Raw genomic sequence first — 25,661 nt, forward strand, 5'->3', positions numbered from 1 at the left:
AGTTATGGAATAATGTTGCTGATGCTCACAATGCTACTGATACGACTAATTCATATAATGAAACTGATACTACTAATTAATATGATTATGAAACCGATACGACTAATTCATATGATTATGAAACTGATGCTACTAATTAATATGATTATGAAACTGATACGACTAATTAATATGATTATGAAACTGATACGACTAATTAATATGATTATGAAACTGATACGACTAATTAATATGATTATGAAACTGATACGACTAATTCATATGATTATGAAACCGATACGACTAATTCATATGATTATGAAACTGATACGACTAGTATGTTGGTCATCTCTCACACAAGCAGTGGTGTAAAGTACTTAAGTAAAAATACTTTAAAGTACTAGTTTACTATTCATATTTGACAACTTTTACTCCATGCATAATAGTGTACTTTTTACTCCATGCATTTTTCCTGACACCCAAAAGTACTCGTTACATTTTGAATGCTTAGCAGGACAGGAAAATTGTCTAATTCACACACTTATCAAGAGAACATCCCTGGTCATCCCTACTGCCTCTGATCTGGTGAACTCACTAAACACATGCTTTGTTTGTAAATTATGTCTGAATGTTGAAGTGTGCCCCTAGCTATCCGTAAAAAAAGAAAATCGTGCCGTCTGGTTTGCTTAATAAAAGGAATTTGAAATTATTTATACTTTTACTTTTTATACTTAAGTACATTTAAAACCAAATACTTTAGACTCTTACTCAAGTAGTATTTTACTGGGTGACTTTCACTTTATTTGAGTCATTTTCTTTTAAGGTATCTTTACTTTTACTCAAGTATGACAATTAGGGACTTTTTCCACCACTGCACACAAGGCCTCAGTCTGCTCTTCCACACTCTAACCTCATCTGTCTGTCTGTCTCTCCAACAGGTCTGGTGTGAGACCAATCTCCGCCGGTCCACCAGCAAGTTCCACCCCGCTTTGTGTGCGATGCCTGTGACAAGGCCTTCCCCCTACACTCGGCCCTAGACCTGCACAAGACCACCATTCATCATCAGCAGCAGCCGTCGCCCGTAGGGGGCGGCCAAGAGACCCCTGCGGTCCAGGAGAAAGCCGACAACCCCGCCCCCTCAGCAGGCCAGCTTCCTGGAAATCCCTGGGTCTGCAGCACATTTCCCAGGTCAAGCCTCAGCCTTCTGAGGATGAGGTCCGTCAAGCCCAGCTGGACAGTATCCGGGTCATCCAGGTGGAGCCTCCGGACTCCACCCTGCCCCAAGAGGCAGCTTCCACAGCTTCTGGATTTCTGGGCGGCCTGGGCTTGGTGGCTGCTTCGTCCCTGCAGGGCCTGTCCAGAGGGAGGCCCTCAGCCTGCTCTCCCTGCAGCCCTTCCCCACGGCTTCCTCTTCCAGCCGGACGGTGGCACTGCTGTCAAGCCCGTCTGTGGCGAGGCTGGCCTGATTGAGCTGGCTGACATCCAGAAAATCCTGAAGGTGGCCTTGGCCGCCCCCGGTCAGATGGGCCTCCTGCCGACACTGGCCAAGGCCCCGCACCAGGGAGTGTCCGGCCAGGCGGCCAGCTGCAAGCCCATGCCCCCGCTGAAGCCAAAGCCTATGGTGGCACCGCGCTCCAGCCTGGCTGCCTCCACGCCGCCGCCGCTCCAGAGTACCCAGCAGGCTTCCCTGGGCTGCATCAGCCCCAGTCTGCCCCCGCCACCCAGCCAGCTGCTCAATATGCCCCAAGAGTCTTCATCATCATCATCATCATCCTCCTCTTCCTCGGGCAGCCAGGCCTCCCTGGAGAAGATGCAGATGGAGGCGGACTGCATGGGCGACGCCCACATGCCCAACGACTTGACGGAGCTGCAGATCAAACAAGAGGAGGGCCAGGCGGGTGGGGGAAAGAAGGGGTCAGGAGGGGCCAACCGCGGGGGTGCTAAGGCATCCTACCCCTGCCGTTTCTGTGACCAGGTGTTTGCCTTTTCCGGGGTGCTGCAGGCGCACATGCGCTTCCACCTGGGCATACTACCCGCACCAGTGCAACATCTGTGACTACGTGGCACCGACAAGGCCACGCTCATCCGCCACCTGCGCACGCACAGCGGCGAGCGCCCCTATGTGTGCCGCGTCTGCCACTACCCTTTCACCGTCAAGGCCAACTGCGAGCGCCACCTGCGCAAGAAGCACATGAAAAACACACGGAAAGAGATTGAGAAGAACATCAAGTACGTCTCGTCTACCACCACCCAGGACCCTTTGGAGCTGGTTTCTGCCGGCGACACCGCCTGCCGCTTCTGCGGTGAGGATCTAAAGAGCTACCGGGCTCTCCAGATCCACCTGCGCACCCACAACGGCTGCCAGCGCAAGCCCTTTGAGTGCCGGCGGTGCGGGGCGGCTTTCCTGGCCAAGAGGAACTGCATCCACCACATGCTCAAGCAGCACCCCGAGGTGCAGGAGCGGGAGATCGAGGAGCACATCGCCACCCTTCTCCCCGCCATCACAGCCACCACCTCCAGGGCCAGTCCCAGCAGCCCTCTGGCTCTCAACGGCGTCACGCCCACCAACAGTGCCACCCTGCAGCCGGTCAAGGTGGAGGATCTCAGCATCTACTCCTCCTCTGGTGACCTGGATCAGCCCTTGGACTTCTCCAACAAGAGCCGGGGGGCAAGCAGGACAAGCAGCACTGCGGGGAGTCTGACCGGGTCTCCTGGGATCAAGCTGGAGACGGTCAGCCCAGCAGCTTACGACTGCTCCATGGAACCTATTGACCTGTCCATCCCCAAGAACCCCAACAAGAGGCTGAAGATAGACACCACCACTGTTTCCACGGTGAGCGTGGAGCGCCGAGAGATCAAAAAGGAGCTGCCCTTCCCCAGCGTACTGGACCACCTCTCCTCAGCCCTTCAGCTGGACAAGAGCACTGAGGAGAAGCTGACGACCCCCCAGTCTGGCTCTTACCAGCTCCCCCCAGTGACCCCCTCCCCGCTCCCCATTGGCACCACCACAGGCCGGGCACTCCGTCTCAAGCCCCTGCTGCCCAAACCAGCCTCTACCTCCTCATCCTGCTCTCTGAAAGAGCTTCCCCCTTTGGCTTCCATCGCCCAGATCATCTCCTCCGTCTCGGGGGCTCCAGACCTACTCAAGAGGGAGCCAGATAACAAGGCTCCTGCCGCCCTCAACGGCCTCCAGACAGAACCGGAGCGTCCAGCTGGGGGCGACAACAGCTCAGAAACATCGATGGAAGAGCTCCCCCTAGAGGGCTCGTTCAGAAAGCGCACTAGAAAGAAGCCAGTGAGCCAGGCCAAGACTATGGCACCTGCCAGTGTGTCCATGCTCGAGCAGAACACAGGAAGCGGCTTGGACCTGGAATCCAGCGGCGAGTTCGCCAGCGTGGAGAAGATGCTTGCCACCACTGACGCTAACAAGTTTAGCACCTACCTGCAGACGGGGGCGGCGGAGCTGGGAAGGCGGGACGAGGGGAGACAGAGCCCGGGAGAGGAGAAGGAAGAGAAGGAGTCACCACCTCAGTCTGTGCCGCCCCAGTCCAAAGGAGGGAAGAAGAATGCCTACTCCAACTCAGTGCAGAAGATGACCTGTCCCTTCTGTCCTCGGGTCTTCCCCTGGGCCAGCTCCCTGCAGAGACACATGCTCACACACACTGGTGAGCCATAGGGAAACACACAAGCGCGCACACACACACACACACACACACACACACACACACACACACACACACACACACACACACACACACACACACACACACACACACACACACAGCTGGTTGAGACAGATTGGATAACTCCCCAAATACCCAACACACAGCTGTCATAATAAGTAATGTTGTTGAAATACTGCGTAAATAGACAAGTCACAACAACGCAATGATACCTGGAAGATTCTGTTCAGTAATGTAGAAAAACGTTATACAAGATAGTACAATTCCAAGAAATGAATGAGTTATTAATTTGACAGGTTTTCTAAAGGGTCTAACTGTGTGCATTTTGCATATTTAAAACTTCCTGTGGGTTCACAACATGTCCCTAATACTTCTTATGTGACGTTCAGTCTTCTCTAATGTGCTGTCGGCTACAGGTCAGAAGCCCTTCCCCTGTCCCAAATGTGACGCCTTCTTCTCCACCAAGTCCAACTGTGAGCGCCATCTGCTGCGCAAGCACGGCGTGACCAACCGCTCTCTGCGCCGCAACGGCCAAGTATCCAAGAACGGCGATGAGGGGTCACACGACAGCGCAGGTAAGAAACTGTATTGTAGTATACGGTATTGTATTGTAGTATACAGTATTGTAGTATACGGTACTGTATTATATTGTACTGTATTGTAGTATACGGTATTGTACTGTATTGTAGTATACGGTATTATAATATATGGTATTGTACTGTATTGTAGTATACGGTATTGTACTATGCGGTATTGTACTGCACTATACTGTAGGACTACCATACTGCTATTCTGTAATAATCCATTTGTAATTTGATGGTTCATTTTGTGTGTGTTTTCTAGAGAGTTCCGAGAATGAGCAGGCTGCGGGAGAGGTTTTGGATCTGAGCCGCATGGACCCAGATCAGAAAGGCGACGCATACGAGTCGCCAAACGCAGACCAAACACCAGACATTGCTGAGCAGCTGCTAGGGGAGATGGAACCGCAACCTAGCAACAACAAAACCAACAACAATTATGAAAATGAAGACTATGACGACAATGATTCACAGAGCAACAAGAGCTTGGACCTCAACTTCGCCAGCAAGCTCATCGACTTCAAGTTCTCGTCGGATGGCGAGCAGCCTCAGACCTCCCTGGGCGGAGAAAGGGTGGTGGTGGCCGAGCCGGAGAGGGTGATGGACGTCCAGCAGCAGGACCAAGAGTCCTCCAAGTACACCTGCAAGAACTGCAAGAAGAACTTCCGCTACGCCGCCACCCTGGCTCGCCATGAGAAGGCACACCTGTGTGAGAGTGTACCCCCCGAGGAGGCTTGTGGAACGGAGGGGACCGGGCCAGGCACAGAGGAGCTCCCCAATGCTACTACAGCCATCACCGAGGAGGAGGATCAGGAGGAGGAGGAGGAGGGAGAGAAGGAAGCTCCGGAAAGCGAGGGAGCGGGAAGTGTGATGGACAGCGGCTCGGAGGAGGAGAAAGAGAAGGAGGAGAGGAGCGATGAGGAGGGGGGCTTGGCAGAACTAAAGAACGGAGAAGGAGAGGTGGGAAGAGGGTCGGGAAGCAAAGCAGACAAGAGGAAGAAGATCTGTAACGTGTGCAGCAAACGCTTCTGGTCACTGCAGGATCTGACGAGACACATGCGCTCGCACACAGGTACTAGTTGATTCTATTGTTGTAGCTTTACTTTCTTTAAAGGTATTTATACCTGGCCCTGCTCTGGTGTATGTGTGAATATTGATCTGTTTATTTTTTATTAAGGCGAGAGACCCTACAAATGCCAGACGTGTGAGCGCACCTTCACCCTGAAGCACAGCCTGGTGAGGCACCAGCGGATCCACCTGAAGCCGCGGGGCAGTGATGTAGCTGATGCCAACGGGGCAGAGGCCCCGGCCGGAGACTCGGCTAGTGAGGAGGGAGAGTGCACCCCAACCAGCACCTGTCCTCCTTCAGAGAACGAGAGTGAGGGCACCGGAGTGGCCGGGGAGGAGGGAGCTGAGAAAGAGGCCCCTCTACCAGGCTCCACAGCCCCTGACCAGTCCCTGTCCACCACTGAACCAGCCCAGTCCGAGTCAGCTACGGAGGCCGTGGCTGAGCTGCTCATTAAGCCAGCCTCGGAACCAGTCTCGGAACCTGTTCTGGACCCATCTGTAGAACAAGCCTCGGACAGCGTCTCTGAAATAGCTGTAGAACTAGCTGCTGTAGAATCAGCCTCAATAACAGCTAGTAATACAGCCACTGAACCAGCAACAGAAACCCCCAAAGAATCCTCCACAGAGTCCCCCACCCCACAGCCCTCTGCTGTAACCCCAGAGAAAGACCCAGAGGGCCCATCGGAAGGCTTCATCCAAGGCCTACTGGAGATCCACACCAAGCCTTCCCGGGAGTTCATCCTACCTGCCGGCGAGGCTCCCTTGGTGGGCGTGGAGTGAGGGAGCCCCAGTCTCTGGTTCTCTTTACGCAGTGGACCGCTGTATGTGCCACAGTGCCATAAGATAGAAGTACCCCCCCCCCCAATAATGCAAGACGATGAAATCAAGAAGAAACACCTTGTTTCTAAGTGCCTTACTACTTCTATTTTTTATTTTTTTTGCTATATCTTTATCTACATTTATCTACGGAGGATCTAATTTGTATAGCTTTTTATGATGATTACATAATTGTTTTTGGAGTCTATATAGAGATGACCTTTGAATAAGCAATAAATGAAATCTCATTTACCATGACCGATTTATGACATGATCAAGTGTGTGACAGACGAATAATAACCGTTAATGTGTATTTAAACCACAGTCGTACCTTAAAAACAATGCAGAGACTGAGTCAGTTCACAGCAGTGGAGATAGTCACTCATGTAACTGGAAACACCGCTATAGCAGACAACTGTCAGGCTGTCATAAAGGTGTCCTGAAAAAAGACTGGCGTTGTTCTCTCTCCTTCGTCTTGATTTACTCCCTCTCCCTTTCTCACTCGGTCCCTTATCCCTGATTACCAACGTCTACAGTGTCTCTTTTTGTTTGCAGAATACATGAATGAACTGTGACGTGATTTGGTGTGAGGGGACAGGTGACAAAGAAAACAGACTTGACAATGGATAGCCTGCCACATCTGAGAACTCTGCTTTTGTCTTTGGTTTTTAACATGCCCTCTTCCCATAGGCTCTCTTTATCTTTTCAGAGATAATATGGGCAATATTTGCCTGAACCGTGTGTTTTTTCAGAATCATTCTCATTTAATTCCATGTGCGTTGACCATGTTGCATTTGGAGTATTGTGTGTGTTATTCGTTCAGGAGTCGGTGGGGGGATATAAGGTTTTTGCGGAAATTGAGCTTTTCCTGAACAAAAGGGCTTGATATGTCTCTCACCGTCACCCTCTAGCGTTCCTAGAAACCTCTCTTGGAGGTCCCATGTTGTCTGTACTACCACCAGTGTGTCTAGCTTGTGTCCACTTTCCCCTCTTCCCTAGTGGCAACTCATTTTCTTGCTGCTAATTTAGACGTCTTCCATAACGACTGTCACTGTGTTCTTAAAGCCTGTGGTTCTGCTGGGTTATTTTATATGCAGAACTCACCTGGTGCTCTAGGTAGAACCACTTACTCGGTTTTGGCTACTTCCCCCCCTTCCACCACCCCCCTCCCCCCCCCTTCCACCACCCACCTCACCCCCCCTTCCATCACACCACCTCACCCCCCCCTTCCATCACCCACCTCAACCACACCCTTCTACCACCCACCTCACCCCCCCTTCCACCACCCACCTCACCCCCCTTCCACCACCCAGCTCATCCCCCCTTCCACCACCCACATCACCCCCCCCCCTTCCATCACCCACCTCACCCCCCCTTCTACCGCCCCCTTAGCCCAAGAGTATATTTCTGAGGTGGGACTCAAATGTCAATCATGCCACCTTGCAGGGCTGAATTTTGTAGAAATGTATTTCCTTTTTTTTCTTCTCATTTTATATAAAGCAACCTCAGAAGCAAACATATGAAACCTCATGGCGCACATATGAACTGTAAGACGCAGGCAGCATCGGCTGGCTGGAGGCTGACAGACAGCCACAGAGCAGAGAGCACTGGACTAGTCAGCCGCCGCCGGACAACTGCCCATCTGGCACTAACAACATACAAACAAACCTACTACTACTACGACAATAAACGGCTAAGCAATCAGAGAGAGAATGAACCGAAGTGAATTTCTGAGCTGTGTTTAGAACTTGAACGTAACACAGAGTATTAAGTGGGGGGGTGTTGACAGGTGGCGAAGCTGCTACTCCATGCAGAAGACTGCCCTTTAGTGGCCGTACCCCGGTATCTCCCCCATCCCAACCCTGCTCTCAGGCACTGGGAAAGTATTGGCAGACTAGAATGCAAAATGCAATCCTGTCCTCAAAAAACACTGTCAAGGGACTCCGCTTCTCTCATTTGTCCCTGTGTGGGTGTGTGATTATGAGTCCCATAAGAATGCACATGGACTGTTTTTATTGTATTTATTTGGAAACCCAGTGAGGGGTGAAGAGATGTGACTTGAGGAGAAGCCATTTATGATTACCACATTGATGCTGCAGAGAATAACGGATTCAAATCCACAAAATGGTCGCCCAGCATCGGCCTGGAACTTCTATTAGCAATAATCACTATTGATTCTAAAGCTTTATGTACACCATTGCACGTGTTTAATAGACTGTGTGGATCTATTATTAAAAAAAAAAAATTTTTTTTTTTTAGTTTGGCTAAGAAAATATATTTTTTTTCTCAGATATATAAATATGTATAAAACTGTGAAATTAATTGTGTATAATGGGTGAGTTTTAGGCTAGTTTTGCATGTAACCTTTTGTTCAATTAAGGATAATTTCTTTTCTCTCGCTCTCAGGGTCTTTATAAAATGCATATTCAACACTTCATTTTCCTGAGTGCAAGAAGTTCTTCCAAGTCATGATTTTATTTGTAATGCTTAATTGTCAATCACTCATTAGCACTTGATTGTGAACTCAAATCAGGAGAACAGAGAAAATGAACTTGTGCTCAAATCCCCGTGGTTGAAAGCGTAGTCAAGACTATTTTCATCAGCATTCTTTTGAACAGTATACCCATAAACAAGGTGTTTTTCCTTTTTTTGTTTGTCTCCTTTGATTCTTAATTTTTATCCCTCACTTCAAATTTCTGTCACCCTTGACCATATTATCCTCTCTCGTTTTGAAGAGGAAATCAAGTCGTGACTGTAAAAAACAATTAAAGTGGCTGTCCTGTGTCACTGTCTGACGTTCTGACCCGTTGTGAAAGGGAACTTGCATCGCTGCTACGGCCACCAGAACTGACCCCATGAAAGGACCTGGATCAGAACCTTCAACGTTAGCTACACTGCTCCCTCCTTCTGGTATTACGGCGCTTCAGAATCAGAATTGTAAGCTGTTCTGTATTGAAAAAATTAAAGGCAATAAAGATATATTAAGGAAAGGTGTGAATCAACTGGCCTGGTGGTGTTTTTTGTCTAGCCCAAACCATCGATCACTGGTACGTGTTTCACACTGTGTGGCCCAGTACACGCTCTGCTTCTACACACATTTGACACAACAGTTGTGATACCACAGTTTTGTCCTTACAAAAATAATGTACACAGCTGTTTTGGAGACACCTCAAAAATGATTTTTTTGTATCACAAAAATATTGGTTGTGTCACAACCTGATTACGTGGCGTCAAGGTTCAAACCGAGTCAGACCGAGGTACTATATGTTGGGCTGGCCTGCTTACACATCCACCATAGTTGCTGGAAAAGTGTGAAAATAAAATATCCAAGCCAGCCAGCATATTACTTGATTTAGCCTTATCCTATACTGTGAATCAAGCATGTGTGTCTTGTAATCATGAATCCATGAATGTACGGCGCAAAGTGGCCATACTCAGTCAGCATTCATCCCAAAAATGTATTACTGTCTAGGGTCGTTCCACAAAATGAGTCCCTTTTTGGGTAGTGTAACTTTTTGGGGTAGGTCAACAAAAATGTTTTATTTCACCAAATTTTAACATTCATTCATGACCAACATATGTTCAACTTAATAAAAAACATGTTTTTATTATCTCAATAGGTGAAATTATATGAAGTGCCTATTGAGGTAACAGGGTTGACGCTTTTATCTTAAATCAGTCGTGTGGAACACGGAGGGGGCAAATGAATGCAAGCTTAACAATCCCATTTTTTGTGAAAACATTTCTGGCCTATCTACGGGAAACAGGGTTGACGTGATATGCTTGACCCCCTCAGTCTTTCACTACAAAACACACCACGCACACCTCCAACTCAATCATCAAGTTTGCAGATGACACAACAGTAGTAGGACTGATTACCAACAATGACGAGAGCCTACAGGGAGGAGTAAGGGCCCTGGAAGAATGGTGCCAGGAAAATAACCTCTTACTCAATGTCAACAAAACAAAGGAGCTGATTGTGGACCGCAGTGGAGAAGGTGGAAAAGCTTCCCAAGTTCCTCGGCGTACACCTCACTGACGATCTGAAATGGTCCCACCCACACAGACAGTGTGGTGAAGAAGGCGCAACAGTGCCTTTTCAACCTCAGGAGGCTGAAGAAATTTGGCTTGGCCCCTAAAACCCTCACAAACTTTTACAGATGCACAATTGAGAACATTGGGCTGTATCCCTGCCTGGTACGGCAACTGCACCCCTGGTGTGCCCAACGCATCACAAGGGGCAAACTACCTGCCCTCCAGGACACCTAGAGCACCCAAAGTCACAGGAAGGCAAAAAGGACATCAACCACCCGAGCCACTGCCTGTTCACCCCGCTATCACCCAGAAGGCGAGGTCAGTACAGGAGCATCAAAGCTGGAACAGAGAGACTGAAACACAGCTTCTATCTTAAGGCCATCAGACTGTTAAATGGCCATCAGACTGTTAAATAGCCATCACTACTTTTAGATTTGTGTGTATTGTTGTGAATCATTTTTAGATACTGCTGCGCTGTTAGATACTACTGCACTGTTGGAGCTAGGAAGCATTTCACTACACCCGCTAAATACGTATGTGACCAATAAAATTTGATTTGAAGAGTAGAACAGGGTTAGCCTTAGGAGGGTTTCCCAAACTCGGTCCTGGGGACCCCAAGGGGTGTACGTTTTGTTTATTGCCCTAGTACTACACAGCTGATTTAAATAATCAACTAATCATCAAGCTTTGATAATTTGAATCAGCTTGTAGTGTTAGAGCAAAAAACCCCTTGGGGTCCTGAGGACCGAGTTTGGGAAACGCTGACTTATAGGGGCAGGTTGTTTGTTGTTTTTTTACCTTCAAATGCAACACTAATCACGTGAAATAAATAATAAACTTGTGGAATGACCTTCAAAGTAACAAAATAACGAGGGCTTTACAATGATGGTCAAAACATGGGAGAAATCTTGGGGTAAAATGGGTTCAAAATCTTCAGAGAAGTCGGTGCACAGAGGGACACGTCAAAATGCTGAATTTTGGCACTTTAGCAAGTCTTTAATTCATATTAAAAATACGATTTATTGAATATTCCATGTGGTCTCTATATAAGGGCACTTTAATTTATAGCAGGCTTTTAAAATCCAATATTGGTGCACAATTTCTGCTTAAAATATCAAAGGGATGCAAAAGGGCCTCATTTCGTGGAACGACCCTCTCTCTAACCTGAATCGTTTGGTGATTTCTTGGACTAACAACTAAACAAAAGCGATACTCCAGGTTTTCCAACTCAGATCCTGTAAATACATAAATTATATTTGTGTGGTTTAGATATCATGCATATTAAATGTGTAAATACACACTCACTTTAATACACGCACACCATCCCACATGTCCAGAAAGATAAAGTACTGTTGATGATGGCAGGGCAGAGGTGTTGCTTCTGGATGTGTTTGAGCAGATCATTTTGATCACCACCTTTCAAAGTGTGTTGCATTATGGGGATAAAAAATTGTCCGACTTGCGTCTTCACGTCGACTGCATAAAAAAATGTGCTCAAAGGTCAAAGTTTTGACTGCAGTCGACTGCAGTTGCTCTTCATCACCTTCATCCTGCAGTCATCACCTGCATGGTGGGAGGCTCTACTGTCAACCAATCATTAGGGGTTTTTTGTTTGACAAACGCAAACATGACTTAAGACGTGACTGAAACAGGAACTTTCCCACAATTCATGTATTTTTTATTTATTTAACCTTAACTGACTTGCCTAGATAAGTTAAGAACAAATTCTTATTTATAATGACGGCCTACCAATTGTGTGCCGCCCTATGGAGCTCCCAATCATGGCCGGATATGATGCAGCCTAGATTCAGACCAGATACTGCAGTGATGCCTATGGCACTGAGATGCAGTGCCTTAGACCGCTGCGCCACTCGGGAGCCCGAGTTTTGTCTACAGTCGGTTGCTTTCGCCTTATCACTCAAACGAGCCCACTCTCTCTGCCACAGTTTGAAGTGTGACCCTGCAGAGTCAGGATGATGGACAGATGCCCGGCCCCCTAACAACCAGCCTAGCAACCAACCAGAGACCAGGGCCCTAGGTGTGAAAGGACACTTTATGGCACCTAGCCTGCTAGGCTCCAGCGGGGGAAGGGTTGCCTACAGCAAAGGTTAGAAAGTTGGAGTTTTCTCTCAGAGAGAGGTCTGTGAGATGGGGTGTTAAGAGTCACCGGCAGGGAATTCGTACCATGTTCAGTGTCGGCTAGTGGGTGATGTCCTCCAGTACCCCTAGAGGTACACATTTTGTTGTAGCCCCGGACAAACACCTCATTCAGCTTAAGGGATTGATGATAGTTGAATCAGATAAGCTTGTACCCCCAACAGTACACCCTATTTTAGCCCCAGACAAGCACATCTAATTCAACTATCATCAAGCCCTTAAGTTGAATGAGGTGTTTGTGTGGGGCTCCTACTCTGACTCTTTGTGGATACGGCCCCTGCCTTTACTGTTACACTGTAGCTGATGACTGGTCCCTGATCTTGCTTGGTCTGCGAATCTATCATTTTGTTTGTTGATAGTTTTTCTTTCCAAAATAATACTAGCTGGGCGTATAATGTTATAAGCAATTTTACATTACTTTTCTCAATGCAAAGTGTTTATAATAAGCCTTTAACGTTACGTAAACGAATAAAATGGACAAAATGTATACTCTGAGCCAGCCCGGTAATCAATCAAGATGTCGTACTTTTAAAAGTTTATTTATGTTGAGCAATGCCAGCGCATTGCGGTTTGTTGAATCCCGGCCCCTATGCAGTTATTACTCTACTAATTATACACTAATCAATTATTTATTTCATTGATCAAATTGGTCACAACACATGGTTAGCAGATGTGAATTGCGAGTATAGCGCAATGCTTTTGCTTCTAGATCCAACAGTGCAGCAGTATCTAAAAGGTAATATCTAATCAATTTCACAACAAAACCTAATATCTAACAAATTCCACAACAAAACCTAATACACACAATCTAGTAAGGAATGGGATAAGAATATATAAGTATAAAATATATGTATGAGAGCGGCAAGATGCAATAGATAGTGAAGGTGTCCTGGAGGGCAGGTAGTTTGCCCCTGGTGATGCTTTGTGCAGACCACGCCACCCTCTGGAGAGCCCTGCGGTTGTGGGCGGGTGCAGTTTGCCGTACCAGGTGGTGATACAGCCCGACAGGATGTTTCTCAATTGTGTACCTGTCAAAGTTAGTGAGGGTTTTTGGTGACAAGCCACATTTTTTCAGCCTCCTGAGGTTGAAGAAGCGCTGTTGCACCTTCTTCACCACACTATCTGTGTGCGTGGACCATTTCAGTTTGTCGGTGATATGTACACCGAGGAACTTAACTTTCCAACTTCTCCACTGATGTCCCGTCAATGTGGATGGGGGGGGGTGCGCCGTTTCCTGAAGGCCACAATCATCTCCTTTGTTTTGCTGACATTGAGAGGATATTTTCCTGGCACCACACTCTGAGGCCCTCACCTCCTCCCTGTAGGCCGTCTCGTCGTTGTTGGTAATCAAGCCTACCACTGTTGTGTCGTCTACAAACTTGATGATTGAGTTGGAGGCGTGCATGGCCACGCAGTCGTGGATGAAGAGGAGGGGGCTGAGAACACACCCTTGTGGGGCCCCAGTGTTGAGGATCAGCAGAGTGGAGATGTTGTTTCCTACCTTCACCACCTGGGGGCGGCCCGTCAGGAAGTCCAGGACCCAGTTGCACAAGGCGGGGTCGAGACCCAGGGTCTCAAGCTTAATGATGAGTTTGGAGGGTACTATGGTGTTAAATGCTGAGCTGTAGTCAATGAACAGCATTCTTACATAGGTATTCCTCTTGTCCAGATGGGATAGGGCAGTGTGCAGTGTGATGGTGATTGCATCGTCTGTGGACCTATTGGGGCGGTATGCAAATTGGAGTGGGTCTAGGGTGTCAGGTAGGGTGGCGGTGATATGATCCTTGACTAGTCTCTCAAAGCACTTCATGATGACGGAAGTGAGTGTTACAAGGGGCGGTAGTCATTTAGTTCAGTTAGTCTTCTTGGAAACAGGAACAATGGTGGCCATCTTGAAGCATGTGGGGACAGCAGACTGGGATAGGGAGAGATTGAATATGTCTGTAAACACACCAGCCAGCTGGTCTGCGCATGCTCTGAGGACGCGGCCGGGGATGCTGTCTGGGCTGGCAGCCTTGCGAGGGTTAACACGTTTAAATGTTTTACTCACGTCGGCCATGGAGAGCCCAGTCTTTGGTAGCGGGCCGTGTCTGTGGCACTGTATTGTCCTCAAAGCGCGCAAAGAAGTTAATTTGTCCGGGAGCAAGACATAACATATGTATTAGTTCACACTGTAGTAAATAAAAACAGACAGCATATTCTCATCTCCACTTTAATTTTTCTGTTTTCTACATCAAGACGTACCAGTCTCCAAATTGAACACTTCACTTACATACTCGGCAGAGAAAAAACAATAATCATTAAAGTTTGCGACAATATCACAGAGAAAAGAATCTCCTGAGATCCATCCATTCTCAAATGTTCATTAAAAAGCTCAGTGAAAGATGTCATGACTCAAACAATAGAAGGATATTAAACAGTAAATACATTTGGGGGGGGTGCGATTTAATTGCGAAAATGTTTTGTTTACATAAATTTGACAGTCCAGAGAACATTTAATTGCCTAACTGAGTCAGTGCCTAACAGTTAGCCCAAAGTCCCTCTCATAAATTACTATGAACAGGCTATGGTACAGTAGTAAATGTACTGTGCCTCTAAAATGCACAAGTAGAAATGCAGTATAAAAACCCATTAGCCAGTTCACTCATATATATTCCCCAGTAGATACTATACACCAGTGCGGGAGCTTTATTCAGATTGCGGTCTTACAAAAGTAAAAAAATCTAATCCTGAATTCATACTTGTACTTGACGTAAATCGATTTTGGGAATATGAAGAATGCAAATGTCAAAAAAATAAATAAATAAAAAGGCACATTGAGGGAAAACTATGACAGTTCACCATATCCTCATTATGTTCACAGAATCATCAAAGATGGTCGAACGTTGCAGTGCATTACCAATAACAAGACTTGAAGCCAGGCCTCCTCTGTGCCACCATGCAGAGGACAACAACGTGACAGAAACCCAAATGTGCAGATATTAAACGGTGCAAAACATAAAACAAATTAAAAGGGCGTGTTATGGTTTTCCAGGACACCAAAATTAACAATCACTATTCCGCCTCAAAAGATATTCATAGGTGAAAAATGATGACAAGGCAGTCGCAACAAAACAGAAACCTAGAAGAAAAACCCTGAACTGTATCATCTCCCACTATCATTTACCCAGCTCTAAAACCAACCACTTCCGTCCACCATCCCCATCTCAATCCTCCCTATGCTTCAAGACATCTTCGCAAAAACACACTCAAACTGCATTAAATGTTTCTTCATCACAACACCTCTGTGATAACGCTTCTTTTGACAGAATAATTAACAAATGGGACCGTTTGTTGTAATGTTTTATCTAGTTTAGCGGTAGAAACCAGTCTCTTGTGAAGAGGACGGCACTTGGTTCCGTGGTGAGAGAAGACTGTTGCCTTTCCACGGCTGGCAAGGGGAGGTATGGCTGTGTCAGGTGCCAAGCGCGAGTGAGAACTGGGCAGGGGCCTGGTCACTCGTCCGAACCAGCCGTGCGCTTTTGTGTCCTCTTGCGGGGAGACCGTTTGGGGGAGGCCTTGTCTAGGGAAACGAGAGGAGAGTTTTAGGAAATGTTTGCAGGTGATGTCCTTTTTAGATGTCACCCTTTGGATCAGACAAGCAGATCAACAAATACTTTGTTCATAGGCCAAGTCTAAAATCAACAACTAGCCGCACCTTGTAGATCTTTATGGATCGGATGAATTTAAGCAATATGGTTGAAGCTCCACAGACCTCGTTGCTATTACCCTGTTGCTTATATCCAACGGATCCTTTCAGATCTACGAGGAGAATCTCAGGGTAGGAGCTAGGGACTGAAGTCAGTGACCACAGCTGTTACACCCAAGGCTAACATGAACCAATGATTGAGATTGCATATTCAGAAGCGCTAATAATTACATTCACTGATGATTCAGAGGAAACATAAGAATTTTGCTCAACCACTACTCTACTACTGCTCGCTCCTGAGAGAAACGGAAGCCTCACCTCGCCGACTCTGCACTGAAGACGTAAGGAAAAAGAGGGAGAGAGAGAGAAAAGTGTGAATGACCCCATGCACAGAAAGAGAACAGGTAGTTTCGAAACACGAGCCAAACACAGAAAACTCAAGAAGAGCCTTTAGCTAAATACACCCAGAGAAGACAACAGGCATCTATGAAACACTGCAATGTTATACAGCTATAGAGAGGAACATAGCAAGGAGGTGGCATAGCAGCTAGGATGTGTGTCACTTCTGTCCTCTTAAACACACATTTCATGAGACACTGTCACTTAGATTTTGAACTTGTACTAGACCAATTTAAGTTAGACCCATATATTTAACTTTACACTATTAGTAACCAAGGCAGAGCTGTTGAAGGTGCTGGCACCCCTGGAGCTAATGGCTAGCATAAACAGCTAGCTCCCCCGTGGCCACTAGGTAGTATAACGGTGAGTGGTGTAGTGAGGACTTACTGATCTGATTGAGGGTCTCCTGGGGAATCCAGCTCATGTCCACGTCGTTGTGGCTGGACGTGCCCATCTCCACCTTGGCAGCTGGTCTCCTCCTCTGCACGGGGGGAACACAAGAGGAAGTTACTAAACTGACTTCCACTAGACTTCTACAGAAACCAAACCCTAAAACGATCTTGTATACCATAAACCCTTTTTCAGCATTTTCCCCTCAGTCTTCTGAAATGCTCTAGTGTGGGTTAGAGACTTGAACTTCCTCCATTCAACATTGAAACACAATCCTCAAAACTATCACCACCCCATAACCTTTTTTTTCTTCATTTTTGACCCAGTAGTAGTAGTAGTAGTAGCGGAGCACGAAATGGCTGAAACTGAAGTCGCCAAAAGTCGTAAATTGGCACTTAGTCTCCCTCTTTCCCCATCTACCTCGATGTTCATCAGAAAAGTGGTGTATTATCTCATATCATTTTCTGGCACTCATTGTGCTCATCCTGAAAGAACATCAACTCATCAAATAACAACCATTAGGCATCTCCTAATTCATTTCTCTCTGGACTGCCATCTACTGTCATCTCTGCATTAGGTGACACTTAGTGCTGGCTGAATATTCTATGTAAATCTTGTCATGGAGCATTGCCTCAGCAGTAGTACATCTCTCTCTTTCGGTCTTCGTATCATTCGAGGAAATAACACAAACAAAGGAATGATATGCTTAATTCATTGTCTTTCCGTCTCCTGGATCCAGTGGCGTGGGCATTGTAGCTTTACCTTTCTGGACTCCAGCAGCTGATGAAGGCCTACCACCAGTAGCAGGCCCAGACCAGACAGGAACACATACATGAAGATCCTGAGGATACAGGAGAGAGAGAAGAGTTAAGACACGCTGCACCAACACAGACCCATGGTATGGCAGCCATCTCCAATAGAATGGTTTCATTTAGCACTTCTAAATGTCTTCCAACACAGGGCTAGTTCATATGGCCTCACGTCTCTCCATCCAGTCCATCCTCTCTCTCGGTGATGGTCACTGTCTGGTTGAACACAGCATCCTGGAACGTGTTACCCTGAGAGAGAGCGAGAGGATCAAATATCACCTCCAGCTGGTGAACTACGACCCCCCTTTATCTTCTCCGGGTTAATCTGAAAGTTTAACCTCGCATGCAAATAGTGGGAAGACTTCAACCACACACCATGAGTTAAACTCATTTCCTAATATAAAAACAATTGCCTAATGAAATATAGATAAGGAAACAGATAAGGAAACTGAGAAACCAAACCCATGACCATACTTGATATGCAATCATTTGTGAAAAAGACAAAAAATGGCTGACTAAGCTGAGGCCCACTCACGTTGCTGTCTTTGTAGTTGAGGTTGATGACCAGGCCGAAGGGGCGCCCGCCCATGGGCTCGGCTGGGATGAAGGAGTACTCGAAGGTGGCCTGGCGCCCAGCTGGCACCACTATGCCCAGCTGCAGGGCTGTGAAGTTCTGGATGTAGAACTGGAAGTCCTGTGGGTAGCGAAAGGATGCATCCAGGGACTCCACCACAAAGTTGTCACTGCCCTTGTTGGTGAAGCCCATCAGGAACTTCACAATGTCGTTGGCTGGGAAGTCTGGAGGCAAACGCCAGGAGGAAGAGCAACAAAAGACTATAGTGGTGGCGTGATGGGGAATTTGAAGCATACACAGGCTTGTCGGAATATTAAGAATTCCTTTTCATTCAAGTCATTTAGCAATAAATGCACTCAAATATGGAGGTTGAAACAACATATTATAGACTATGCATCGTAGCTAAGTAAATCCATCTCCAAATACAAGTCAGTCTTAGTATTAAAGTGAAAAAACACAGTTCATAACAATCATAATGACAAAAATGAAGTGCAAATTCAGATAGATATGTTGAGACGAGCCCCAATCTGTTCCCGTACCCCTACCGTCTCCCTTGACAAAGAGGATGGTGGTGTCAGCATTGGGGGAGGCATTCACTTCTCCTCCAACGGCTTCCTCCTCCTCCTCTTCTTTTTCTTCCGTCTAAAATATACAAATTAGACACTATTTTTTAGATGAAAAAAGCAAGGACAGATAGGGCCCATGTTAAAAAACTAGGGAGGCTAATCTCAAAAGTAGCCTAATCTCTTACTAATTCCGTATTTTCATCATCTTCAACTTCGGCCTCATCATCCTCATCCTCTGTGTTCACATCAACATCATCCACAGCATCTTCATCAGCTGCCTCCTCATCCTCAGTAGCATCCTGGGCTGCCACCAATGGCCCTGGATTGATTGTAAGGAAGTACATTGATTAAAATCTCACCAAATACATTTTTTTGGAAAACAAACTTGTGTTGGGAGGAGTCAAAATGAAATCTATTATTTTCACACCAGGTCACTTAGTTACATAGTTAATATTGTATCAAGGGTTAACAAATATTGTATTAATTACAGTTACAGGCCCTAGGCCTAACAAACGTAATTACATTTTCTTTCCTTTTCTGTTTCATATCGTAAGCTTCTAAGACACTAAAGCAAAACACTGATATGATTGCCAGGCTTTGCCAACAATAGAGGGCTTCTGTGGCCAAGTTCTGAGGCTGCTTCTTCTAGCCCAATAATGGACGTAAAGGAGCCTAACGTTACTCCTTATTGTCCAAGGAACTTACATGATCTGTTTATAGGCGAAATGGCCCTGGAAGCCAAATCAGCCAAAAACTTCATCTAAACGCAAATCGAGTCTTAATTACGGTTCTAGAAAGCAAGTAGGCTGGTAAGGAAGGACACGTCAGTCTAGTTAGATAGCACACCGTTACGGATAAGCAAGACTCACTATTAAATAATATTTGCAATGAATAGTTACTAAAAAAAACGTGTAGCCAGTATCAACATCAATAAAACTACTAATTGACAAAGGCAGTAGCTACAATGTCCTACTAGCAGAAAATACAATTTGCACAAGAGCATGGAGTGGCCTTCCAAAGCTAACTTAACTAGCTACTGTAGCTAACTGTGACTGATGGCCAATGCTGTTTCTCTTCATCTAGTTAACTTAAGTCCAGTTCGATACTCACCTTTCATGATAATCGTTGCCGGGAAAGCTAGTAATACCAGCAAAAGCAGTTTAGGTAGAAATTGTACCATTTTGAAGCAAAATCCGTAAGCCTCCTTCCCGGTGAAATATTGCTTCACTAAATCTTACAGCTCCTTCCGACTGCTAAATTGAAATGCGCATGTCCACATCCGGGTAGTGCTAGATTCAAAATATACGTGTTCCGTCAGAGACATTAGAAAAGGAGGAGATAAGAATCCCGGCTGGTCATCATTTTATCTCCCTGAATTTACAAGCTGCTAAAAAATCAAAAGGTACTCGATGATATTGGATATTAAACAACACCGTTCTTAAAGATCCTATTCTCATTGGAAACATGAGAAAGATATTTTTGCAAGAAAAGACTTGGGTCATGGAAGTAGATGGGATTTGAGTAGCCATTAAACGTGCCAAGGAGCTGATGCACCTAAAGAACCTTAGAGAAAAACTGTTGATGATCTTTTCTTTAGAAAACTGTCAAGCTATCTCAAGAAGAAGTCTGTATTTAAATCTTGACAACTAGAATTAGAACAGCTTTACACAGATCTGACAAAGATCAAGAGCAAAATGGATTGAAGAGGAGGGAAGAAACACTCATTATTTTTTTGCACTTGAAAGAGAAGCTACAAAAGAAAATCTATAACTGTACTCAAAATGAATGATGTGTTATGCAAAGATCCCATTACAATATCAACATTTGTCAATTCATTTTATGAAAACCTTTACAACTCAGTTTCAGGAAGATGGTTGTGAAAGCTACATTTGCCACATTCAGAATTATGTCCCTGTAATTGAGGATGATTTCCACTCAGATTGCGATTCACCTGTGTCTATTGAAGAAATTAGAGAGGCTCTGAATTCAATGACAAAAGGGAAATCCCCTGGCCCTGATGGCCTGTCAGTTGAATTCTATAGACAGTTTTGGGAGTTACTAGAAGACCCGATTTTAATATGTTTCAAGATTGCATTGAAAATGGTGAAATGGTCTCCACTATGAAACAGGTCCTTATTTCACTGATTCCGAAGCCTAATAAAGTCATTGACAATTGGAGACCAATTACTTTATTAAATATTGATTACAAATTGATTGCTCTGGTTTATGCCAAAAGATTAAAGAAAGAAATAGATGCCATTATAAATGAGACTCAAACAGGATTTATGAAGGGCCGTCACATATAAGCTCTAACATTAATTTAGTCTTGGACCTTCTAGATTATTCAGATGCAATTGACTCAGATGCGGTTGTCTTATTTTTTTACTTCTGTAAAGCCTTTGACACAATTGAACATTCATTTCTCTTTCGGCCTCTTAAACTTTCTGGTTTCGGTGAACATTTTATCTAAGTCATTTGCATGTTTTACAAATATGTAAATAGTTCTGTGTTACTAAACCTTAATACTTCCAAAAGATTCAGTATCAACAGAAGTGTACGACAGGAATGCCCAATTTCGGCATTTTATTCATTTTGGCTGTGGAACTTCTATCTCTTGATATTCTGAATAATGTAAATCTGCATGGCTTAACCATTTTTAACAAAGAAATACACATTTCCCAACTGGCTGATGATACTACTCTTTTTTTAAAAGACAAAGACCAGGTCGCCCTTAATGCGATCACTACATTCTCTATTGCATCAGGATTAAAACTGAATGTTTCTAAATGTGAAATCTTATGACTCTGATGACAAAGAAATAGAAAATATACAACTGCACTCTTTTCAGTCCTGACTTCAATTTGCTTGAAAATCAGAAACAAAGTTGGAAGATCCCTTTCATCTTTGATTCCCAACCAAATTTACTGAGCTTGAGCAGTTTTGACAAAACAATGGATATACACTGAGTGTACAAAACATTAGGAACACCTTCCAAATATTGAGTTTCACCCCCTTTTGCCTCAGAACAGCCTCGGGGCATGGAGTCTACAAGGTGTCGAAAACATTTCACAGGGATGCTGGCCCACGTTGACTCCAATTCTTCCCACAGTTGTGTCAAGTTGGATGTCCTTTTGGGGGGAATACTTTTCTTGGTACACACGCCAAGCTGTTGAGCGTGAAAATTACAGCAGCGTCACAGTTCTTGACACACTCAAACCTACTACCATACCTCGGTTCAAATGCACTTAAATCTTTTGTCTTGCCCAATCATGCTCTGAATAGCACATATTCACAATTCATGTCTCAATTGCCTCAAGGCTTAAAAATCCTTGTTTCTCCTCCACTTCATCAACAATGGTTGAAGTGGATTTAAAACTTCTTAAGGATCAAATCCCGTTAACGGGATAGATTTGACAACATCTGGTGAAATTGCAGAGTGCAAAATTCAAATTACATTATTAGAAATATTTAACTTTCATGAAAATACAAGTGTTATACATCAAAATAAAGCTTAACTTCTTGTTATTCCAGCCGCTGTGTCAAATTTCAAAAAGGCTTTACGGCAAAAGCACACCATGCGATTATCTGAGGACAGCGCCCCGCTGTCAGATGCATAACGAAAGTCAGAAATAGCAATAAAATAAATCACTTACCTTTGAAGATCTTTATCTTTTTGCAATCCCAAATGTCTCAGTGACACAATGAATGGTAATTTTGTTCGATAAATTTCTTCTTTATATCCCCAAAATGTCCATTTATTTGGCGCGTTTGATTCAGAAATACACCGGTTCCAACTCGCCCAACATGACTACAATGTATCTAATAAGTTACCTGTAAACCTGGTCCAAACATTTCAAACAACGTTTCTAATCCAACCTCAGGTACCCTAAAATGTAAATAATCGATCAAATTTAAGATGGAATAAACTGTTTCCAATACCTGAGAAAAACAACACGGAGCGCGCAGTCGTTCATGCGCACCAAAAGACTAGAGTCCACCTGAGTGACACTTACAAAGAATAGGACTACTAATTCATTTTTCAAAAAAGAAACATCGAACAATTTCTAAAGACTGTTGACATCTAGTGGAAGCCATAGGAACTGCAACCTGGGCCCTAAAAATATCAGGTTTCCCATAGAAAAGCATTGGAAAACACAATGACCTCAAAAAAATGTTTCCCTCGATGGATTGTGCTCGGGGTTTCGCCTGCCAAATCAGTTCTGTTATACTCACAGACACTATTTTAACAGTTTTAGAAACTTTAGAGTGTTTTCTATCCAGTACTACCATGCATATGCATATCCTAGCCCCCAGCCTTAAGAAGTTTTAACAAGTGACATCAATAAGGAATCATAGCTTTCACCTGGATTCACCTGGTCAGTCTATGTCATGTTGCTAATGTTTTGTATACTCAGTGTATGTTGCCCTAAGAGTTGTGCAAAGTTCATAGAATCTTATTCAAAATTATTCACAACTAATGACTGCCAAAGGTGCTTCCAACTCTGGGTTGTGAAGACATACGCAATCAAGACATTCATTTGGAAAATGTTATAATTGTTCTTTCACTTTAAAAATGTGTAGTTGGTTGTGTAGATCGGTAGGAAAGAAAATCAAATGTTTTCCCTTTATAGATTTAATTTTAAGGCAGCAAAATATGAAGTGCAAAGGGTGTGTAGCCTTACTAGCGAATATAATAAGCTTTTTAATAAGTCATGCTATTACCAACATACAAGCTCAATAACCTTAGACAAATGGTGGTCTTGTCAATACAGTAATATTGTACATTTATGCACTGACCATGTATAATCCTTTGTAACACCTTTCAAAGGGTGTTTGAATTAACCAAATACAAAATCATTGTTGACAAAGCGTTTTTATTTTTCACACATGACACTGCAGTTAATGACAAAAAAATAAAACAAATGGTTAACTCAGGAAAAAGTGGCATCTCACTAAAACTCAGTGATGGTGTACAAACTGAGTAAAACATTTTCTTTTATAGAGACATTTCAAAACGAAACTACTCGAAGCAATAAACCACTGGACAAAAAAAAATCTATGATGTTTCTTGCTGTCCCATTATTTTCTCTTCAAGGCCAATAAATATTACCATTTTATAAGTTAGCCATTTCTGTTTATTAGCTACCACATTCCATAATAACATGTAATCTACAATAACATGTTAGAGATCCCCAGCTACCATGTATCCAGAAACTATGTCATTGAATGGCCACAGTAGGCCTAGTATTCAATAATCTTTGCACCCCTCAAGATATTACAGTATAAACCATTTATAACATGCACCAATACATGTACTGTCATTAGTGTCTGCAATCCTGAAGAGTAAAATAGGATAATCTGATACTTTATAGAAGCTTATACATCACAATACTGTTCACAACAGTTCAGAAATATCAAGATTTGCAATCCAACTTCATACACCATTCTTGGGTGTTACTTGAAACTGTGCACATAGCAAAATATGACAACCATGTTGCCAGTTAGCTCTAAATTATGTGGACATAATCTAATCAAAGCCTGTGTGCGGCTTAACTGGTATATGAGATGTAAATAATCCACTAAACTCACAGAAACCGGTGAGATTGTGTGACTCGTTGACTATAGATTGCATCAACTATATTTATTTGTGGAGCTGGTTTAAACCAAACCCTTATGTCATCAGACAGAAACAGTACGAAGCGACGTGTTAACGAGATAACAAAAGCTAAACAGCTAACTTTCTGGCAATCACTGTCAGGACTTTATTGAAACATACATTTCTCCTCAACTCCCTCTCCCTTTCCCTCCTGTATACATAAAACACAGTTAGTGTGGATGTCTAAATGCGAAACATAATAATAGAAATGAAATACAAAGGAGTATATGAAGAAGGCCCCATTCTGGTCCTGGAGGACTATGTTGGGCTCTATTCAAGCAAACCCGCTAAGCACTTTTCCAGGATAAGTCGAAAACATTATTGTTCTTGTGCTGCAAAACTGCACTTTTGGAATCATGAAGTCAACACAACACTGTTTACTGTGTGAAACGAAAAGAAACTGCACTGCCTAACAAATTCAAATGTGCTTTCTATTGTGTGAAACATTATGTTTTCGACTGCATTCCATTGAATATGTATTTTTGTCTGCTAATGTTGTCTATTTGAGGGTTGCAATTCTCTGATTGAATTATATAAACAATTTTAATGAACTCTGATCACGTGGGGCAAGCCACCAATGCCTTAAATGAAACCAAAAGCAAAACGTATTACATGATTACTTTAAACATAATTTTCAGCGGATACTGTGGCTATGATAGTTTGTGCCTGTAGTCTAGACAAGGCAAATCGAACAACTCCATTCAATTAATGTATCTTACTGATGCAGCTCTCCAGGACCAAACTTAAAACAGACACTTGCGGAATGGACTCTGCCTACACCATGGTAAGGCTAGCCCTTGGGTCCATCTCAATAATCTAGAGTAGCCTCCTTTCCTCATCTCCTCTCCTTCATCTGTACTGACATGAAAAGAACTGGACTGGTGAAAGTCAATTTCCTAGTAGGCATCCAATCCACCTTATCCCTTCCACCTATTCAATCAGTGCAGATGGAGGAGAGGAGACAAGGGGAGAGGAAAGAAAACCACTTGAAGACTATTGAGATGCATCCCTTAGTTGAAGCACTCCACATAGTTGGCGGGGAGCATGCCTGATTTGCCGGTCCTCTGCACGGTGCCGTACATCCAGCCCTCGTCGATGGGCTGAGCGTTGACGATGACGTCACCGTCTCGGAAGGACACCTCGTCGTGGTCCTGCGCTGCGTAGTCGTACAGCGCCCGGTACACTCTCTGAACGGGAGGAGTGGGAAGATTGTTAATCATGTGGGTTTGTGTCTACAACGTTAATAGTACAACATAAATATCA

General features: G+C 44.5%; 3 protein-coding genes across 25 annotated transcripts in view; 1 reads left to right on the forward strand and 2 right to left on the reverse strand.

Moving 5' to 3' along the window:
- The window catches only part of LOC115195524 (ras-responsive element-binding protein 1-like), a 77,565-nt gene extending 70,991 nt beyond the window's left edge, over nucleotides 1-6,574 (forward strand). Inside the window, 7 exon segments of the mRNA XM_029755437.1 lie at nucleotides 918-962; nucleotides 965-2,008; nucleotides 2,010-2,043; nucleotides 2,046-3,644; nucleotides 4,079-4,237; nucleotides 4,506-5,312; nucleotides 5,418-6,574. Of these exon segments, the coding sequence (XP_029611297.1) occupies nucleotides 918-962; nucleotides 965-2,008; nucleotides 2,010-2,043; nucleotides 2,046-3,644; nucleotides 4,079-4,237; nucleotides 4,506-5,312; nucleotides 5,418-6,088 (4,359 nt within the window). The 3' untranslated portion in view covers nucleotides 6,089-6,574.
- Nucleotides 6,575-14,512: 7,938 nt separating this feature from the next.
- On the reverse strand, nucleotides 14,513-20,027 carry LOC115195525 (translocon-associated protein subunit alpha). 4 transcript variants are annotated; one of them, XM_029755438.1, is made up of 9 exons: nucleotides 19,853-20,027; nucleotides 18,928-19,061; nucleotides 18,716-18,818; nucleotides 18,138-18,400; nucleotides 17,775-17,851; nucleotides 17,556-17,634; nucleotides 16,791-16,884; nucleotides 16,323-16,337; nucleotides 14,513-15,878 (listed from the first exon to the last, which is right to left on the reverse strand). In XM_029755438.1, the coding sequence occupies exons 1-9, from the start codon at nucleotides 19,920-19,922 to the stop codon at nucleotides 15,811-15,813; spliced, it is 903 nt and encodes a 300-aa protein (XP_029611298.1). In that variant the 5' UTR covers nucleotides 19,923-20,027; the 3' UTR covers nucleotides 14,513-15,810. The 4 variants fall into 4 exon arrangements, with proteins under 4 accessions (XP_029611298.1, XP_029611299.1, XP_029611301.1 ...); XM_029755439.1 differs by having other exon boundaries at nucleotides 18,722-18,818; nucleotides 19,853-20,026; XM_029755441.1 differs by lacking the exon at nucleotides 16,323-16,337 and having other exon boundaries at nucleotides 18,722-18,818; nucleotides 19,853-20,026.
- A 3,572-nt stretch (nucleotides 20,028-23,599) lies between these two features.
- LOC115195527 (LIM zinc-binding domain-containing Nebulette) overlaps nucleotides 23,600-25,661 on the reverse strand; it is a 107,453-nt gene continuing 105,391 nt past the window's right edge. For all 20 annotated transcript variants that reach the window (XM_029755464.1, XM_029755463.1, XM_029755443.1 and 17 more), the window contains one exon: nucleotides 23,600-25,585. In XM_029755464.1, the coding sequence (XP_029611324.1) occupies nucleotides 25,409-25,585 (177 nt within the window). In that variant the 3' untranslated portion in view covers nucleotides 23,600-25,408. The remainder of the gene's footprint in view (nucleotides 25,586-25,661) is intronic.

The sequence above is a fragment of the Salmo trutta genome, chromosome 6 (genome assembly GCF_901001165.1).
Source record: "Salmo trutta chromosome 6, fSalTru1.1, whole genome shotgun sequence".
NCBI classification, from domain to species: domain Eukaryota; kingdom Metazoa; phylum Chordata; class Actinopteri; order Salmoniformes; family Salmonidae; genus Salmo; species Salmo trutta.

Coding starts and splice junctions, on each gene's coding strand:
- LOC115195525 (XM_029755438.1), bottom strand. CDS start 19,922: ATGGTACAATTTCTACCTAAACTGCTTTTGCTGGTATTACTAGCTTTC. Junction 17,635..17,774: donor GATGGACTGGATGGAGAGAC/GTGAGGCCATAT, acceptor CTGTATCCTCAG/GATCTTCATGTATGTGTTCC. Junction 16,885..17,555: donor AGCTGCTGGAGTCCAGAAAG/GTAAAGCTACAA, acceptor CCCCCCGTGCAG/AGGAGGAGACCAGCTGCCAA.